At 39.2% G+C, this 21,115-nt stretch overlaps 1 protein-coding gene across 1 annotated transcript in view; it reads left to right on the top strand.

Moving 5' to 3' along the window:
- The first annotated feature begins 1,765 nt into the window (after positions 1-1,765).
- The window catches only part of mttp (microsomal triglyceride transfer protein), a 28,260-nt gene continuing 8,910 nt past the window's right edge, over positions 1,766-21,115 (top strand). Inside the window, exons 1-15 of the mRNA XM_088923365.1 lie at positions 1,766-2,314; positions 6,214-6,401; positions 7,321-7,464; positions 10,141-10,248; positions 10,838-10,954; positions 11,502-11,641; positions 12,649-12,799; positions 13,818-13,975; positions 15,057-15,225; positions 15,504-15,611; positions 15,790-16,002; positions 16,888-17,099; positions 18,497-18,594; positions 18,682-18,803; positions 19,492-19,719. Coding sequence (XP_088779491.1) covers positions 2,251-2,314; positions 6,214-6,401; positions 7,321-7,464; positions 10,141-10,248; positions 10,838-10,954; positions 11,502-11,641; positions 12,649-12,799; positions 13,818-13,975; positions 15,057-15,225; positions 15,504-15,611; positions 15,790-16,002; positions 16,888-17,099; positions 18,497-18,594; positions 18,682-18,803; positions 19,492-19,719 — 2,220 coding nt within the window. The 5' untranslated portion in view covers positions 1,766-2,250. The remainder of the gene's footprint in view (positions 2,315-6,213; positions 6,402-7,320; positions 7,465-10,140; positions 10,249-10,837; positions 10,955-11,501; positions 11,642-12,648; positions 12,800-13,817; positions 13,976-15,056; positions 15,226-15,503; positions 15,612-15,789; positions 16,003-16,887; positions 17,100-18,496; positions 18,595-18,681; positions 18,804-19,491; positions 19,720-21,115) is intronic.

Below are 21,115 nucleotides of genomic sequence, written 5' to 3'. Positions count from 1 at the left end.
CTCTGCCCCTGCCATTAAAACCTACTCTGCCCTGCTTTAGGCAGTAATAATTTGAGATAGTTGCCAAATTTTTGGAACATTACCCATGGCAGGCCAAAAAAGGGTGAACTTGATCCAACAGTGTGCCTCCTATGTTCACAGGATTCTCCACGATATGCTTCAGGGCACTGCACTGTGTAATTACTAAGTCAGCTAAGGACAAATGCTCATTTACAATAACAACCTGGAGACCTATTTGTACAGCAGAGCATTTACTTGAGCCAGCTGAGAAAAGTACCTTGCTCAAGGGTGTAACATCCATATCTGACTCGGAATTTGAACACAGAGCCCTCCAGTTTAGAGTCCAGAGCTCCTACATGCCACTTCACACTGCTGTCTCCTCAGAGCTCTTTGTGGGTGGAAGCACTTCATGATGCTGACAGTGTGATACCTACTGTCTTATCTCAGGGTCACTTTTATTATGAGCAAGGACTTAAAATTCATTATTCCCATCTTCCATTTACAAGGAGCGTTATGCAACAGTGGGAGACTAAGGTCACAGTGGCTGCCTAGTAAAGGGGATCTCTCACATATATGGACAGAGATTGTCCAAAGATTACAAATGTATATAAATATATGCGTTCTAAATCTATTTGCTGAATTGCAAAGTCAACCCTGGCCAATAAATAGTGAAATTATTTTGTATTACATTATATTATATAAAAAATGAATGTGTGCTGTGTCCTGCCATACTATGAAAATATTTTTCTAAAAGCTTTCTGACTATTACGACTGTTTACCTTATTGATTACATTATTGTTTGCTTCACAGAACTGAAGAAAGAGGACAAAAGGGGAGAGAGGGGGAGAGTGCGTGGGATGTTTCTAACTAGAGTGAGGTTCTCTTTATAGCTTCTTTCCCAGCTGAGAGTGAAGGAACTTCTTGTTCTAAATCCTGACGTGTCAGGAAATGTGACATTACCCTGAGACACTGTACTTTGACCATGTATTAACCAATATGGCCGCAAAAAACTAGGTGAAAGTTATATGGAAATAGATCCATACAAAAATGCATGTAGCATTATTAAATGGATGCATCTGATCTTTTTCATTCTCAATTAGTGTAAGAGAATAATACCCATCTGAAACTCTGTATTCATGCCCAGATCATATATTAATTATCAGTTTGCCGACATCTTTATCCAGAGCTTCTTCCAAAGTATATTTCACACTGCATTGTCAGTGAATGAATCCTGACTGTGGGTGACACAATGGCCTATTGATTAGCATTGCTGCCTGTAGTGCTATCTGTGTCCTGTAGTGGACCTGGGGTGCTATCTGTGTGGAGTTTTTATGTTGTCTCTGAGTACAGCTGTGGGTTTCTTTTGGGTGCTTCGGTTTCCTCCCACAGTCCAAAGACATACCCATAGGTTAATTGGCTTCTGTTTGAGTGTGTGTATGTTTGTGCCTGTGTGTGCTCTGTGATGGACTGACAACCCATCCAGGGTGTACTCTGCCTGGTCCCCGTTGCATGCCAGGATAGGCTCTGGCTCCCCCAAGACCCTGTATTAGATAAAGCGGTTAGAAAATGGATGGATTGTTGGAATTCAGAATGTGGTTGCTATTAATCAATTAATCAAACCATTTTTAAGTTTATATTTTCAAATATGAATTCTACACATATTTATCATAATCTAAAAGCAGACATTAAATGAAACAGTGTGAGAGATGTACCATGAAATAGCTTAGATACAGATTCAGTGGAGACTGGAGAGCAATGGTTTAAAAACGAGAAACAGCTCAAGAAAGGCTCAAGAAACAGCTGGATGTTATCTAATAATTATCAAATGGGCTAGAAAAGGGCCAAATGGTCTTCTCTCATTTGTAACCTGTAATGTTATGCTCTTATAATTTAGCACTAGTTTGCAAAACATCAGTGTTCTGAAAGCTGATTACTGATAGAGTCTTGGGCAATTCAATCTTGCTACATGTGTTTAAAACAATTGGCATCCCGAAGATAAGTTGTTTGCTGTGAATGTTACAGGTCACTCAGACACCATGATACTGAAATCTCATTCTCATGTTCAATGATTAACCCAAACGTATTGCGTGAACTTAGAACTTATGCGTGGAGTTTGGAGTCTGCCCTCCACTCTATCTAGATAAACATTTCTGGCATTGCTTTGAGCACCCCTCTGAGTCTCTGCAGCCAGGACACCACTTTTCAGACACTTCTATTATTTTTATCAACTAATAACGCTTCATTGGAACAATGTTAAGACTAAGCCTTATATTCCTCTGCACAATCCCATTTTGCCTTTCTGCCTTCTCTAAAGGTAAGTGATTTGCACTATTAATTAATTTTAAAATCTGCCAATTATAAGATGTTTTATTTTTCTGAATCCATCAATTTTCATTTCTAGCTGTAAGTGTTATGTACAGAGTGATTCTTTCTTCAGATATAAATATATAGATAATTACATAGATATAAATAATATGATTAAAAATTTAAAAGACATAGGTTACAATTAAGAATTGTACAGTAAATGGCCATTCATTCAGAAATGTCAAGCATGCCTGGATAACTGTCATAAAAGGCTTTATAGCTCTCTGAAGTCAGAATGATGTCCTCAAGTTAAGTCCTTTGTTAGTGTCACCAGTTTGGACAAGTATGCTTACAAGAACAATAATAAACTGACATAATTTGTGTAGTTAATGATATAAAGATACAATGCCCTGTGGTACTGAATACTGTTACAGCTGTTACTCTCAGTTTTTATAATGCAGAACATTGTCCTATTGTTGTTTATTTTTTTAAAAAAGAAACTGGTAATATATGAAAATTATTGTATGTTGTTTCATTATTTACATAAACAATTTGTGATTTCATTATTTAGGTAAATTAGTGAAACAGAATTGAGCTATTATTGGAAACAAACACTATCCATAACCAGACATTTGTATTTCCTAATATATTATTATTATTATTATTAAATTATTATATTATTAATATCATTTTCTCAGTCAAAAAAAGGGAATAGGCTGGGAAACAGAGTGCTTGTCTGATATTTAAAAAAAATGTCAAACAGAAAAGTCTGTGAGCTTTTATCACACGTTATTAATGATTTTAATTTATGATTCCATATTAATGTTAGTAAGTTATTCCAAAATCATCTGTTGAAGAGTTATTCTAGAGATTATTTCTTGAGGTTGAAAACAGTACTTTACATTTTTATGAAATTAAACTTATCATTCAACTTATCTTGGAACTTGCATCGAATAACTTAACATCGAATGATTGTCTGTTCCTTCTTTCCTATTTAGACTAAGATAAAAAGAAAGGAATGAATTCTTGTAAAGCAAAGCTTCTCTCAGCGTTAAGTCATAAAAAATGATGCAATCTTACTAGGATGTGTCATTCAGACTATAGCAAATGCAGACAATACCTAACACTGTGGAAGGAAAGTACTACTTGTGGATAATGTAATAGCATTTACACATATACCAAAGAACTTCCAACAATGATTCAGCCAGTTTGCAGAGTTCACCTACAGTACAGTATCTGTAGGGCCAAGGATATCTAAGTTGACATCTGAGAAATGTGTTTCATCTACAGAGACAGAAATTAACAAACAAAGTGCATTTTATGGAACGTTTATTGAAGTAGAAACATTGCACTTTCTAGTTTTTATCACAGTAGTACTGGCTTAGCGAATGTAATGAAAATACAGATTCAATACATCTCCTTGACAACAAAGCCTGATGATGGTTACTCAGTAGCTGCTTTTATCTGTTTTTCCTGTGTTATTGAGACACTTTCATGATGGCGTCAGGGTGAGGGTAGTGTTTTTGAATTTTTGATAATGCAGTGGGAGACACAGTGGTCAGCATTGCTGCCTCACAGTAGTGGAGCCCTGCATTCAATTCTGGAACCCTATTGATTATTTCTCAAGTTTCAGAACAGGAAGTACTATACATTGCATTTTTATGAAATTCACTTCTCTTGGAATACGCATTAGATAACTTCATCCAATGGAAGTTGCACTGGAATAATTGCATAAAATAATTGTGTGGAGCATGTACTGTATGTTCACAGGGGTATCCTCCAGGTGTGCCAGTTTCCTCCCACTGTCACAAATATACAGTTAGGTTAAATGGCTACTGGCAAAACAGGCCCTACAGGAGTGTGTATGTGTCTGTGAGCCAAGTGATGGACTGGCGTCCCATCTCGGGTGTAACCTGCCTTTCACCTGTTGCTTGCTGGGATGGGCTCCTGCTCCCTGACTCTGAATTGGAAGAAGAGGTTAGAAGATGGATGGCTAATGCAGTTTTATAATAAAGCATATTTAGTTTTTAACACTAATAATTCTACACATGATCATCAAGTAGATTGCTAAAAACTTGGATTGCAAATTCAGCAGTCCACTTATTTATGTAGATGTTTGTTATTTTGAAAAACAGAATTTATTGAAAATCTGGGGGGTTCTCAGGGTAGAGCTCATACTAAACTGGTGGCTTTTAGGGCATGCAATGCGAGTATGGCACTAATTGGTGTGCATATGATCATGCTGAGTCACTGACCTTTGCTGTGAACCACAGCTGTACTTGTATTCATCTCCTGTTGGCAGCAGTGATGCAGTCTGCAGTGTGTCGAATTTTAACCTTGAACTGTGGGTTACATGGTTGGTATGAAGCAAAGTCAGTACACAGAGGGAAACTTCATTCTCAAGTCAAAGTCACTGAGACTCATTACTGTTGAGTGGTGACTATTAGCCTAATCCTAAGCAGAGACCACTAAGGTTAACTTCAAAGTATGCGGTTCTGTAGTTTCACAAAACAAATGACTTCCTGAAAAATATTTAGTTTGTCTGAGTTCAGTCTGAGGTACTGTAAGTCCTTCCACCGATACCATGGTACTAGACCAGTTATTGGAAATGCTGGGAGCTCTAAATATTCCTAACAACTTCAATTAATCAAACGTTTTAGCTCTTTTTAGAAGAAGCAGCATATTATATTCAGAAATTAGAAAATGTCCAGCTTAGCTGAATTAAATACCTAACACAATGATAAAAAAGCGAAAAATAAAAACAGAGGGACAATTTTTACTTCTTCTGCCAGTGTTACGCTTTGACATTACTGTTTGTGTTTTTAAAGCAACCACAATTTGTCAAAAATGAAGACAATCTGGTCTGGTCATTCTGTGAATACTCTTTATGTTATAAAGCCTATTTTTATCTTATACAGTTAAACAGCATTGAGCAATAGATGCCTTTTTGTGGAAGAGAACAGAAAAAGTCCCATGGGCCCACCTCCAGTTACTTTAGTGCTGCTAAAATGATCACCTTTTAGAAATCTGAGCCCTTAGCTGTTTATAGGGATCTGTTGCCTTCTGTGGTTTCCTACGACACTTATCAGGTATTAAATGTATATAAGCATAGACCTCTGATTTCTGAACATATGTATTGTATTTTGCAAGATTATCAAGCTATTATACTTCAGATTATAAGATTTTTAGTAATAATCATCCTTAAGTGTTAACTTTCATGATGTTATAAAGCAATCACCATTTGAAAGATAATCTGTTGTTAAAAAATGAGCAGTTCTTGTTAACCTCAGCACTGGCTCTTTATACTGTAAATCAGTTTCACCATTAAAAAAATATTTTACTCCATCTTTTTCCCTGACATTTTATGTTATACCTGCTAGATATTCAGTTGAGTGCTTTGCAACAAACCTTTCTTGTTCTGCAAACCTTTCTCTGGCATCATAAGCTATAGACGTATAGTTTTTCAAGTTTGTTGATAGGCTGTATTAAAAAATTAATGTTGCACAAAGATCTGAATTCCTCCCCACCAAAGCAATATACAAATGCTACTGCAACAGTAATACAGTAATATATCTTCCCATGTAACAACCTGTCATTTTTGCTGCAGTATGTGAATGGTTGTGCCTAATGACAACAACAACCAAAATGTATAATTATGATAATAGAAAAGACACTTTGTAGAACTCATATTTAACTAAGTACTGTACCATGGGTAAGTATTGCTGAGGTGTTTGCAACATGTTATGGGAATGAGGCTTTGCTTTCAATAAAGAGATGCACCAAATATACTGGAAGTCAGGAAGAGACTGTGCATGTTGTTTGCATTGCTTAATTTTTCTGGGCAACTACTGCTCTGTTAAGTGCCTCGCCGTATTTCTTTCTTGGATATAACTCCCTTCTTATTTGCAGATGGAAATATCGGGCCACGGCTCAGCAATGGAAAGCTGTACAAATTCAGCTACATGACTGAAGTGCATCTAGACAGAGCCAAAGGGTCAGCCGAGGGCAGTGCTGGCTATAGGATATCATCCAGTGTTGACCTCAACTTAGTCTGGAGAAATCCAAGCAGCAAAGATGATCAGCTTATCAAAATAGCGGTATGTGAAGCTTTCGTGTTAGAAGTCAGTTATGCTGGCATCTTATTTGCTACTAAGAGAAGAAAATAACAATCACAATTGTACTAATGTGATGAAAATTACCTTATGACAGGAAAATGGATATATCCAGTATTTATCTGTTTTAAAAAAATCAGTTTTGCTTCAACAGCTATCTTGGCACCTTGTTTTCAATAGATTGCTATCTGTCTTTGAAAATGACAAATATCATTTATCCTTGCCAGAAGGTGATTCAGATGTTTCTTCTTTATGTCTTGTACCTTATTCCAGAGCCTTGTGCAGTACATTTTCTACAAAATGTCCGCCTTACTACTTAACCAGCTATGGCAAAAAGATTATTTTCGTTCTTTTCTTTATTTATGACTTGAGTCACTTGCATGTCTCTCAACTCTCTTGAATGCAGTCAACCAACCTCATTAAAGAGTTTTGTGAAGGGGAGACCCCTAGCTGGCTTAACCAATATACTGTAATGCACAAGGCAAGTGCAGTACGTTTACCAGGATTCCCCAGGCTGTGGCACATGATTGGAAGGGCAGTGCAGGGAGCAGGGCTAGGACTGGTTAACCAGGGCTGTCTTGGCTCTTTACAAAACAGCAATCCCTCTGATTTCCCAGGTCCCCGCAGGCTTGGACCTCAATAAGACACATACAATACAGCTCCTCCACTTGGTACAAACTCTCCTCTAGGTACTCCTGAGGTTGCAGTGTGTTAAAAGATTAACGTTTCTAAGGGGTGTGTTGATAAGAGGTGTATGTCTGCCCATCATCCCTGTGGAAAACGATATTACAAACTGTTTGAGGCGACATCATTCCAGGTGGAAATTGACCGTGGTCTCATTGGGATAAGCAATATATGGAATAAAATGAAAGCCGACATCTTTCTCACCTGGGTTTCTCCATAGATGAGTGACATCAGGATTGAGAATGTGACTCCGCGCCCAAAGAAGAGTAATGTGTTTCTGGGATCCACTGCCGCAAGCATTCTTGGAAAGGAGAATCTGGCTGACTTACAAAAACCATTCATCTTGCACTGGAATTTTGGAAAGGTAGGGGAAATGTACCTTTTACTATATGTGCTTTCTTATATGACATTCACATTTTTAGTTCAGGTGGGTAGCTGCCTCAGCATGCGTAGGCTACAAAGGAAGAAGGCTCCACTGCCAAAATATTGTGTTTTCTTTCTTCTCTTTTCAGCATGGAATAAACCTATTACTTGTTCATTCACATTTTTAGATGTGTTGAGCAAGGGCAATGATGAATTTGGAATGTGAAAGAACTGTACACACTTAGGCAGTGAATGGAAAAAGGTTGGAAAGTTTTCAAAAAGTTACAACCTAGGGTCACATGAAGTGGAGCCTAACCTTGCAGACAACAGGCACAAGGCAGAATAATGAGGTGAATGAGGTACTGTACATGTCCACCTCCACACACACAATTCAGAGACTTAACCTAGACAGAATGATTTTTTGACTTTGGGGGGAAACTGTAGTACCTGGAGAAAACCCCCCACTCATGTAAATATCACAAAGACGACTCCCCAGTCCAAAACAGAATGCAGGACAGGAAATATGTGATAATGTATACTGTAAATGCATGAGCAAAACCTGTTTTGATTAAACTTACCCATTCTCTGAGATTCATATTTTTTTATAATACCTTTCCTTCAAGATCTTCTATATTTAAGTAGACTATATTTCTTTTTGTACATGTTATTTCGATATATTAGCACATTAGGCTTCTGGTTTTCATCCTATCTGAGCTCTTAATGACTTAATTATTTTGTTAATTGGTCTTAATTGCAATATTTTTCTAAGTCTATATTCATAAATTTAAGTCTTCAAAGCTTTAAGGCTGCCCAGAACCAGGCATGAGAATCACTGATTTAGACACAGATGCATTGGTCTTAACCCAAAATCCAAATTAATAGTTAAATTCATGTGTTCTGATTTGAGAGGTATTAAAATTGCTCTGTATCACAGTCTGCCTTGTGCGGTATTGCTCTGCTCCAGTGCCTGCCATTAACAGGTATAGTTTCAGACAAATAAATAGACATAATTTCTCTGTTTCATCTGTATTTCACACATTTTTCACAGAAGCTACTAAACTACATGTATGGTATTCCTGAAGATGAGCAAGGAAAATGTTCCTAGCTGAAAACCACATATACATTCAGCCAAGAACTTCATACATTCCTTCTAGTTTCATGCATTCCTTCTAGTTTGAAGCCTGGAACTACTTTTTTATGACAATAAAATATTCAAACATTCTAAAATGCAATGATCTAAAGAAACTGAAAGTATGTTTTCTTTTACTTTTTAGTCTTTATCATACTTGACCCTAGTAGGTGGGAGTGTGTCACTCCCTTCTTGGAACTTTAATGTCAAATAATTTTTTATTTACTTGTCATAATTTACCAGTCTAAGCAGCAGTGATACAATAGTTCAGGTGGGTAGCTGCATCAGCAGGCGTAGTCTGCAAAGGAACAAGTAATAGGCTTATTCCATGCTGAAAAGAGAAGAGAGAAAACACAACGTTTCGGCTGTGGAGCCTTCTGCGGGTGTGAGAAAGACAGGGCAGACAGCAAAGATTAAATAGCACAGAAGAACAAAAGCTGGGAGAGGGGAGAAGGCAGGAGGGGCAGAGAGGCCACTCAGGAAGTGCAAAGTGGAGAGGGGGTGAAGAAAGGTGTGAAGTCAAAACCTGCATGAGAATAGAGAAGATTACACGAAAAATAAGTCGGTCATTGAGAGAAGGGGGATGGTGTGAACCTAGTTTCAGGAAACAATAGTACTTGCTGTATGATTGGCATGGCAGAATAATTCAATCACTGAATGAAAGCCAAGATCGTTGTAGAAATTCCAGACACTTGGCTGGTGGGCACAAAGGTCAGAGTGTTGAGAAAGCAAGTGTGCTAGGCTTTGTTGAGATTAAGCTGTTATCAGGTGCGCCCTCTGCATTGGAGCTGACAGCATAGGAGCTCAAGTGCTCAGAGCAAAGGGCAACTGACATGCTGTCTCTAAAGGCAGATAATTTAATAAATGTTGCCCTTGCCGCAATAATGCACTAAACTTTTCTTCACAGTAATGTGACCAAGGGTGGTAGTGATTGGCTGCCTTATGGTAGTTTAGCTTTTCAGCTGCATGTTTTACTGGAAGGCTAAACTAGCTGTACCACTGCCTGTCAGTACTCCCACGGAGACATTTATATAATGTGTGAATATACCATGTACATATTGCACATTTTTATTTAAGAACTATTATTATATCTCCCTTATAGAGAGGATATTGCTGCTTTGGAATCAGTCCAGAGGAAATACATCTAGATACATTCAAGGGCTTAAGGGAATGTCCTACACTGACAGTCTAATCTAACATTTTTAATCTTGAATGGAGAAGACTGTGAAGGGACTTGAATCAAGTATTCAAAATCCTCATCAAGGCATTGACCAGGAGTTTATTAGAATAAGCAGTGAAACAGATTACACAAATAGAATTTGTCATATTTTAAATTGAGAACCGATGGCATGTCTTTATGCAAACAGTGAAAGTGTAGAACATGCTACCCAGCTATGTTGTTGAAGCCATCCTGGCTTCTATAAGAAGCTATATGTAATTCTCATATTACTTTGCTACTGAATACAAGACTAGCTGCCCAAATGGCCTCTTCATGTTTGTAACTGTTCTTACTGTATGTTTTTTTTTTCCATGCTTTCTTACTCACAGGTCAAAAACTTGTACACATACCACAATGAGCATGCCATCATCAAGAACATTAAGAGGGGCCTAGTCAGCCTGCTTCAGTTGCAGCTCACATCTGGAAAAGTGGAAGAGGTCAGTATGTGTATAATCAAGTAATAATATTTGACACAGTGAATTCGTGTAATTAAGTAATAATATTTGACACAGTGAATTAGTGTTTTTGTGCCTTTTCACCAGGTGTGCTAGTGCTAGTGAAAAGTCCCCTAAGTGGCTCAGGAGTTGCATATGGAAATAGGTCCATATATGATTGCTGTGGTTAAATAAAGTCATTTTATATGAAAGATGGGACAGTTTTAAACAGATAGTGCTAACCTGTGGTATTGTATATAAATAGAAATGTATTAGATCAAAAAACATTTTCCCTTGATACTTGATGGAACACTTTTTCTTCTTAAAAAGCATCATGACTGATTGGAATTCTTTGCAAATGGCGAGTTCTTTTCCATGCTATACCCAAATAAAATTGTAGGAAAATTGTAGGAAAAGCTCCAATATATGCGCTGAACTGTTTTCACACATCGTATTTTAAATTTTTCAAAAAATGATTCTACGTTGTCACATCCAGTCTTTTTTCCAGTCAGTTTGACGACTGGTTATCTTACAGTGGCTTTCGTTGGCAACTCAAGCTGTCTGTTTTTCCATGATGTTTGTCTCAAAACAGGTGGATGTGTCGGGAAAGTGCATGATTGACTATCAGGCTCGACAGAATCAGGTTACTCGAATCAAAGCCGTGGACAGCTGCAAGACTGCAGAGACAGGCTTCACATCTCACAGTAAGGTCAGTGTTGAGGGCTTCTGTTGAACAAAAATGAAGAATTCTGCAAATGCATGGGCATCACATTGCAAAAGCAATCAAACACATACTGTAAATAAAAAAATCAGTGACTCTTTAGTTGCACACTTTGGACTGACAAACATTTTAAGAACAGCACTTACACTCAATTGTACTGTATAATAACAGTGACCCACAGAACTGCAGCTAAGCTGTGTGCTTTTCTTTAGTTAAGAAACCAGTCTATAGTTAATTTAAGACAGCAATCTATATTTCAGGCTATTTTTAAAATTAACTTCTGGGGTCTCTGGATTGCTAAGAAATAAAAAAAGTTTAGTCCCTTAGCAATCCAAAGACCCCAAAAGTTAAAACAGGGGAATTTTTGGATGCTTTAGAAGTGTTACCTTTGTCATTGAGATGTGCATTCTTCTTTCCTGATTCTTAAGTGATGCATTCCTCTAAAAGTCACGATTGCATTAATGATGAATCGCCAGCTCCTCTTCGGTTCGCTGTTTCCATCGTCTTTTCTTTCATTTCTATTCTCACTACCCAGGTCCTGGGGGTCAGCTCCAAATCCTCTTCCACCACCGAGTTCATTCTGCAAGATGGTTTCATCAAGTCTGCTCTTTCGGAGGAGAGACACACCTTGTCGTTGAATGCACGGCAGGCCATTGCAGCCAGAATTGTGTCCAGGTATACAAATAACCCCCAAAAAACATGGGTTTCACAAATGAGTTATCACTGAAGATCGGGAAACATAATTCCTTTTTTGTTTTGATTTGAACATTTTTTGGGTCACTGTACTTGCAGTACCTTACTGTACATACCGCTTTTGATGGTCACAAGATAACATTTGTTTTTATTTTACCACTGGATTTCGTTTGTTTCCTGTCCTTTCCTGTTCACGTTTAATGGGACTTCATTGAATTTAACTGCTTTTACTAGACCTACAGTAGATTGCGCAAGTGTTTTTCTTTTTTTTGTAAAATACAGCCTGCATTCCAGTTTGGCTCACAGGATCTGTATACTGTAAATGGGTCAATTATATTTCAGCCTAGGCCTGGGAGAACCATATAAATGGTTTTTAAAGCTCCCCATGAACACAACAGATATTATTCAGGAAGTTTTTATTCATCTGTTAAATCATTGAAAGTTTTCATTCATTTTTATAACTATTATCTAACTGGATATTTTGTTATATAGCCAATGCCTAAAAAGAAACATGCATGTTATAGTGTGCAAATATCCATTTCAATTACATTTTTGTGTAGTCTGAATGGTTGGTACTATTTTCTGGTAAAAACAAATGCAATTAAAGGATCTGAAAAGTAGATATATTGTCACGGATGTTGGAAGGGATGAACCGTGGAATGGCAGGAGAGTGGAAGAAGACCCTATGTGTAGCGGCGAGACAGGGGTTGGCCCGGGCTCAGCTGTTCAGGAGTCATATAGAAACCAATGCCCTCAGGTAGCGGACGTGGGGCGACCTGGTGCTAGGCGGGTCTCAGGACATCTGAACGTCAATGCTGAGTGAAGGTGAATGAGTGATCCGGAAATATATAGCCCCAGAGAGAGAGACACCAGAAGGACAGCAAAGCACAGGAAACTAGGGACAGGACAGAGTGGGAGCCCCCTCTAGCTGCGGAGGGCGTGACACATATTGTAACAAATGAGCTCCAAAACTGAATTTTGTTTTGCAGGCAAAAGTTAGAACTTGTTAAGACAGAGTCAGGACCTCAAGAAAGTGCTGGTAAAGATGTTGGCAGTATCATCAAGTCTTTGGACCCTAAGTACGTGTCCATTTCCCTGGCATCGGAAAAAATCAAGATGGAATGCAAAGGCTGTCCCTCGGTAAGTACCAGTGCATTATAAACATGTCATATACTGTATACAGCGCCCTTGTGATTTAATCATGCTCCCGTTGAAGCACAATCATCAATTAACAAAAAGATTTACAGTTTGGAAAATACATCTTCCTCAAAAAAGTCTAAAGAAATCACTGTAATCACAATAGAACTGCACAGTGAAAAGTCATAACTGTCTTAAATAGTCCACAAAACTTGAGGGTCACATTTATTAACATCTCTGCAGTTAATATTTTATAAACACTCTTCTGGCAAGAATTACTCTCACAAGACACGTTCTGTAGTCTGATATGAGGTTCTGGTATTTCTGGGGCACACTGTACTTCACACAGGAGTTTATACCAGTCAAGCATCACCAGAAACCCTGCACCTCCCTATTTTTAGAAATGAGGCCCTGGCACAACCTGTGGCATTTATAGGTAACCAGTTTTATCCTGGATTGATTGAATTTAAAGTGGTGAGCATAAGTCAGTAAAAGTCATATTATACGAAACAGAAAAAAAATACAACACTAATATAATGACAAACACCTAAGTGAGAAAATGTCAGAATGTCTTCTCCATCTATCCTTGATTGTAAAGTTGTTTGTTTCGGATAAATGTTGTGGTTGCCCAAAGCCTATTCAGGAATCATTTCCCTGTTCTTTTAAGCATGAAATAAAAAAATAATTGTTATCAGATTATATTTGTTTTGCATGAGTAGATTTTTTTTTCTATTAATTCCTGCCTACAGTTTACATTCCCTGTGTCATTCAGGCGAGCACAAACCCACACCACACCCACAGGTGTTCTCGTTTAATTTTAGCGTTTGTTTTTATACTGGTTACCAGCTCATTGTAATAAAATAGGAGTTTTTAGGAATATAAGGAATGCATTTTTTTCTTGACTATATCAAAAACAATAATTATCACAATATTTCATGTTAAACTAAATAGTAATACGTTAGAGTGAAAGGCAGGTACAGGGCTTTTTCTTGTTCTTTCTGAAGCTCTGTTCTTTCTTAAGCTCTGGAATCACTGGCAAGCAATCCACAAGGACTTTGAACCTGAGAGCCTGTCAAAAGCGCCTGCCTCTCGGAGCTTCTTGTCTCTGATCCAGACCCTTCGAAAATCCAGGAAGGAGGAGATCCTGAAAGTACTCAGGAGCACAAGCCACTCTGCCCTGTAAGCACAACTGCTGAGCTGCCCTCTCCAACAGGTTTCATTGCATGAAATGTACCCTCAGCTCCGCACAGAAATAGCAACTCAAAAACCAGTGGCAGTCCATTAAGATTATCTACAGTTTTTCCCATTTTTATACACTGTATTTGTATTCATTGCTATCCGTATTTTCTGTCACTTCATTCCTCATTTGGTTATTCACAACAACCTCCAGCACAACTGCACCTCATCCCTCAGCCCTCAGGAGAATTCATATCATATCTCAGATGAGAGGAGCCTGGTTGTCTCTATGTTGTATTTCATTCACGACCATAAAAATGTAACTCTGCTCTTTTGTCCTGAGGCCATCTTTTTTGGAGAATTCTTACTCTCATATTATTTGTAGGCATGGTATTTATTTTTCTTATTATTTCTTCTGCTGCTGCACTAAGCAGTAGCAGAGTAAACGTGTGCAAACAGCAGAGAATCAGACCTGCCGGGGAGAATTAGTGCTATGAAGACAGTTTACACTGAGTGAGAGCAGGCTCACTGAAGAACGCAGTAATACCTTGTATTACAGTCTAGATGTCTGGGTTAAGTATCAAAGGAAAAGCCAGAGTCCTATAGGAAAGGTGACCACTGGACTTTATATATTTATTATTCGCAGTATGTATAGTATTGGCTGTAGTAGTAATAGTTATACACTAATTGTCCAAAATACTAGGGACTTGCTGTGAATTGAATGTGTTGTCTCAATGGCAGAAAGTCTACAGTAAGTCAGGCCTTCACGAACCTCCCTGGCTGAGAACAATCCTGACATCTATTGAAAAATGCTGTTCAGTCTTCCACCCCTTTACCCTCATAAGGGCAACTGAAGATTATGCTGCTGGATAGCATTAGATAGACGTTTTCAAACCCTTATTCAATACATATCAAATCCTGTTCAAGCTTTTCCTGCTGCTCATAGATGGCCAATATGTTGTTCGGAAGGAGTTCCTTCCATAGTTCAGCTTAGGGTAAGCTACTAAAATCTATAACTGTGAGGCTGAGATAACCTTCATGGGGTAACAATTAAGAGTTTGGTAACCTCTTTTGCCCCTTGCAGGCCACAAGTGGTAGATGCTGTCACCTCTGCCCAGACCCCAGCTTCCCTGGAGGCCATCCTGCAGTTCCTGAACTTCTCAGACCCTCAGGGCCTGGTGCTGCAGGAGAGGTTCCTCTATGCCTGTGGCTTTGCTTCCCATCCAAACGAGAAAATGTTGAAAGCCTTGATGGTGAGCTTGCATTCAGCTACACTAGTGAACCGCTACGACTGTGAATTGTGACACACTCAGAACTGCTTTGATAGCATGAGCAGCCGCATGTTGAACTGTTGTTTTCCCACAGCACCTCCAGATCAGTGGTTTATAGTTATTCTGTGTCAGACCCTGTATGAAACAGCAGTGCGTTAACCCACGTTATTCAGTGTCTGCTATTTAAAAATAAACAGGCAGTCACTTTCAGTGGCTTATGTTCTTTGACATCCCTGTTTTGTTCTATGTTTTCAACACAGGACATTTGGAATGGCAAGATTGGTAGCAGCGATATCAAGGAGTCGGTCATAATCATCATGGGAGCCGTGGTGCGAAAGCTGTGCCAGAAGGGGGGATGTGAGCTTCCAGTAAGTCTGATCAATACCATTCTTTAGCCCAACCATCTACTTTCACTTCAGAATTCTGGTTCCATTACAAACTGGGATTCTTTAACCATTTATGGCATTTATGACACATCCTCCTACTTTTATTTCATTTTAAATGCCTGATTAAGGCATTGTTCTTAGCCTCGCTGTTATTGTTTAGACAGTAGTCCAGGTAAAGAAACTGATACTGGAAGGACCTGAGAGCACAGAGGTGGAAGCAGAGGTGCAGATGTACCTGCTGGCTCTGAAGAATGCCCTGCTCCCAGAGGCCATCCCTCTCCTGACACAGTTCTCAGAATCCGCTGCAGGGCCCATCAGCACCATTGCCATCACAGCCCTCCAGAGATACGAAGCGTCCCTGATCACGGACGAGGTAAGCTGTCCAAAAGAAATAAGCGCTAAAGGGGTGGGTTTTGAAGCACAGCTGGAAAACTATATTCCAGAGATCACGTTTCTGGATCTGGGCTGTGTTCTTTGCTGACTGTGACTGGAATTTGCCAGGTTGCAGTTGTACAATTGTTCGGTTGCTACAAGAGCTGAGCGACACTGAGCCAGCAAGAGTGTCCTCAGATTGCCTTTGTATGTAACAGTGAGCCTGGGGACTTGCCGGGAGTCTGTGAGCCTGCAGTGTTACCAGTGGGAACTCCATCTGTCTCCCCTCCAATCCCTGAGCTGTCCCTTTGGTGTATCAGGTTTCCAATGCGAAAGATGAGTTGATGGCCCGACGGGGCATATTTCAAAGGGCATGTGCATGTTCTCTGCATATTTCTTTTGCTGGTATGAAGATTGTTGCAGTGAACCCAACTAAGAATTGACAAACCCAATCTGCTTGGGCCTAGAAATATACATATTTCCAGTTTGCAAACACATGAAATAGTCTTAATCATTTAACTTGAATTTCAGAAATACCAGTCTGTATAGCAATGGCGTACTCCTCATGCAAGTTGTTCCACATTTAATGCATAGTCAACCATTTAGTTAATGAGTTAGATGCTCAGCAAATTTAATTATTCCAGAAAACTATTTTTTTCTAATACTTAATTGAGCAGAATTTCATTGCAAGAATGTTGCTTATACAGTATGTTCCAAGTTCCCATCATTAACTCTGTAGGAAATGTTTAAGAAAGCTGAATGGGGCTTTTCAGATTTTTTAGATGAATTTCATTAAGATCTATATAGCATCTCGATGTATGAGCATACAGTATGTCTGGAAGAAATACAGCTACAGCTGATGATCCCTGTTCCCCAAATGTACCAGGTGAAAAAGGCTCTGAACAGGATCTATCACCAGAACAGAAAAGTGTATGAAAAGGTGGTGAGGGCAGCAGCAGCTGATGTCATCTTCAGCAGCAATCCCACATACATTGAAGTGCAAAACCTCCTCCTCTCCATCGGCTCACTCCCCAATGAGATGAACAAGTACATGGTCTCCAAGGTCCAGGACATCCTGCACTTTGAAATGCCTGCAAGGTAGGTCTTCATTATGTTCGGTGGGCTCTGGAAAAGATCGGTCATCTCTTTCGCTAAGACATGGATAAGCACAACCACACTCCATAAAAAGCTCAATACTCTTTTGGCAGCTATTCCACCTCAGATCTCTTGAGGTAAGCAAATCTGGACCTGGTTAGTACATGGGTGAGATGCACCACCTGTAAATCCAATTTTATCAGATTTCTTGAGGCAAGTACTGTATATCTGGGGCTGGTTAGTATTTGGATGAGATACACAAGAGGAAAGTCAGTTTTATTAATGGTTCTATTCTTTCTGGACCATGGTTCAAAACAAATGTCTTGTTAAGGCAGAAGGGTGGGCTATGCTGTGTAGGACATGTCATCTTCATTTGAAATGTGAAGCTAAATTACTATCCAGGTAGCTGTGAACCATACAGATCTCATGACACTTCACACTTAATGTGATGTCCAAACTCTGCTGTAGTGCAGTAGCTTATTCACTGGCGCTTAGCTTTAAAGAGCTTGAAGCTTGTGTTGAAAGTCTTTATGCAAAGTTTAATTTTCTCAAAATCATTATTGCAGACTTCGTAATAGCATGGTTCGTAACAGCCTAGCAGTGATGAGGCCCTGGGTTCAATTCCTGGGATACTATCTGCGTGGAGTTTTGCAGGTTCTCCCACTACTCACATTGATTTCATCCAGATGCTCTGCTTTCTGCCCACAGACCAAAGACATACTGTACTATCTGTAGATTAATTGGCTTCTGGGAAAATTGACACTGGTATGAGTGTGTGTCCTGTGGTGGACTGGTGTCCCGTCTAAGGTGTATCCTGCTCTCTGCCTTTTACTTGCCAGAAGAGGCTCTGGCTCCCCTGTGACCCTGTATTGGATAAAGCAGTTAGAAGATGGATAAATGTTTCATGTGAGCACAGCGTGGAGGCCTGGTAGTTAGCTCTGCAGCCTTGTGACTCTAGGGTCATTGATTTGAATCCAGATTGGGAAACCTTCTATGTGGAAATTTAATGTTCTCCCCACTTTCACTTCTAAAGACATGCCTGCTAGGTTAATCATTGTTTTTCCCGATTGTCCCTGGGTTCGTGGGTGTGTGAATGTGCCTATGGTATACTGTAATTAGGTTATATATTATTGTTTAGGGCACCTTAACACCCAGAATAATATATATGTAGGACAGATATGGTAGTGATCTGATTAAGTAGTTCAAGTAGGTAGCTGCGTCAACATGCGTAGGCTGCAAAGGAACAAGTTCAAGGTTTATTCCATGCTAAAAAGAGAAGAAAGGAAATGCAACATTTTAGCTGTGGAGCCTTCTTTGGGTGTCTTTTCAGCATGAATTAGAATATTTAACGTATTCTAATTAAGCCTATTTCACCTCAGAAAATTCTTTATCTGTTTCAGTAAAGCAGTTCGGCAGGTGATGAGAAACACGATTGCCCACAACTATGACCGTTTATCGAAAACGGGCTCCTCGTCTGCCTACTCTGGCTACATGGCACGTAGGTGACTCTTTTCTTAATCACTATCCTTTGTTGCTCTGCAAAAAAGTCTTTGTAAAAGGGGCTGATATACTTTGTATGTTGCAGGAGGTTCAGACACCACCTCCACCTACAGTTTGGACATCCTGTACTCTGGCTCTGGTATTCTGAGGAGAAGCAACATGAACATCTATGCTTTAAGTAAGGACACCCAACTTCATGCCAGCCAGGTACTGTATTTAATTTTTTTTTTACTTAGGCAATAAAAGGTGAAACATTTTGTCTGAAGCGTTCCATAAACATATGCTTTCTTCATGACTATAGCCTTCATACTATTTATTAATGTAATTTGCAAAGGGACAAAAATACCACAATAGCAGAAAATGCATCAGAAGGGCGCAGATTTAACCAGCAGTATGGAATTTCCCAATGAGAATCTAGAAGGTAGTATTTAGTTTTGTGACAACTGCCTTGTGAGATGCAGGAAATGGGAAAATCATTTCTACTAACCTCTTAGTAGAATTCTCCAGTTCCTTTTCTCTGTGGAGAACAATGAAAATTCAGATTTTTCTGCTTTGTCAAAGTTATCAGAAAACAGTTTTCAAAGAGACACTTTGTGTTTTGTAAACTGGTAGTTTACAATGAATTCTCATAGTTACTATGCTCTGATATGTTCCTGAACATATAACGTATGTTTATATATAACACATTTTAAATGTAAAACATGGGATATTTAAAAATAAATGTGATCTGATTTGGTCACAAACCAGTACCATTAGTGGGTTCCTATGACTGGAGCTGGGAAACAAAACCCACTTTTGTTACATTAAAAAAAACCGAGCCATCAGCAAGGGACGTATGATATATTAAAAAGGGGGTGCCTGCTGGTTTTGCATCTGATAACTGTATCTTGCCCAGGTTGTCATTGAGGCTCAAGGTCTGGAGACCCTGATCGCTGCCACTCCTGATGAAGGTGAGGAGGATTTAGAGTCCTTCGCTGGAATGTCTGCCCTGCTGTTCGATGTCCACCTGCGACCAGTCACCTTCTTCAAGGGCTACAGCGACCTGATGTCCAAGATGTTTACAGCTACTGGAGAGCCAATCAATGTGGTCAAGGGCCTCATTCTGTTGATAGATCACTCTCAGGTAAGTATACTGTGGCAGACCTGGTCAGGGAAGATTGATATGACATCCAACCTGCCACAGAGACCTCATTAGGCCTCTTAACTCTGTAAATAGCCACACTAAAGGTGAATTAGGTCATATTAAATAATTGGTAAGAGGATTACAAGTCACACTCTCACATTGTGTGTGATTAAGACAGTTTATTATAGCTTTCGTGGTGTTGGTGGATGGATATAGAATGTCAAGTCTTTGTGTGCTAGAGGAAATTTTTTGCTATGATAAAAAGTCTGTTCAAGGCAGTCTTCCAGTCATTGTATGTTCAGGCCCTTTGAGCCACCTTATTTAGGTTGGTGTCTTCCATGAAATTTACAGCCTAGATTCCATTGTGGCTTTTCACAGTAGGTCCCTGGACTGGAGAGGGGGACACCTGAATCTTTAGTGTTTCTTCTGCTGAAGGAATTTTAGAGAGGAGTAAGATTTGAGGAGTAAGATTCATTTTGCTGACCGTGGTAATGAACTGGAAGTGTAATCCTGTGCTACATATACAGTACTAATAAACTACGAGAACATTTGTGTGACTAATTCTTCTGTGGAGGAGTGGAAGAAAAAGTTGAAAGATCCCAGGTAGTGGTGATGTGGCAACCCTAAACTGTCATAATATATAATGAAAGCGAAACTTTGGACCTTGGTCTCATGTGCTTAGCTTGAATTTGTCTTGCATTTCTTGCACAGTTGATGAATAGTGCACTTATCAGCACTATTGATCTTTTGCTTGGCCGTATGGTGGCACAGTGGTTAGCATTGCTGTCTCATAGCGCTGGAACTCTGGGTTCAATTCCAGATGTGTGGTGCTGTTTGTGAGTAATTTGTAAGTGCTCCCCATGCTCAGATTGGTTTTCACCAGGTGCTCTAGTTTTCTCTCACAGTCCAAAGATTTCTGGGAGAATTGCTGTGAGTGTGTTTGTGTCTGTGTGTGCCCTGAGATGGACTGGCATCTGATCCAGGGTGTATCCCATCTAGAGCCCATTGCTTGCCAAGATATGCTGTGGCTCTGGCTGTGGCTACCCTGAATTAGATGAAGCAGCTAGAAAATGGATGGATCACATTTTGATCCCATACTGTACCTACACATCTATGATGAAACGAGTCAAAAGATTGAAAAGGAAAGACCCTACATCTTTCTAACTGTAGTACAGAAACATATAAAGTGTAAATGGGTCAGGTGAATAAACTGAACCACAAAATCCTACGTTTTAACTTAAAAAAACACATTGCATAACTTCTGAGTAACTCTGTGAAGTTGGAAAAAATGCAACAAACAGAGGAAAGCAAATGTCATCCTCTAAATGGTCATATAGATCTGTGCTGCATAACACTAACATGGTCCTGCAAAAAAAAAAAGCACAGGCATCCATTT

Source organism: Atractosteus spatula, chromosome 1 (genome assembly GCF_055471065.1).
Source record: "Atractosteus spatula isolate fAtrSpa1 chromosome 1, fAtrSpa1.hap1, whole genome shotgun sequence".
Classification (NCBI taxonomy): Eukaryota; Metazoa; Chordata; class Actinopteri; order Semionotiformes; family Lepisosteidae; genus Atractosteus; species Atractosteus spatula.
Note: the sequence above shows the minus strand (reverse complement) of the source record. Positions and strands in the feature narration are given on the sequence as shown.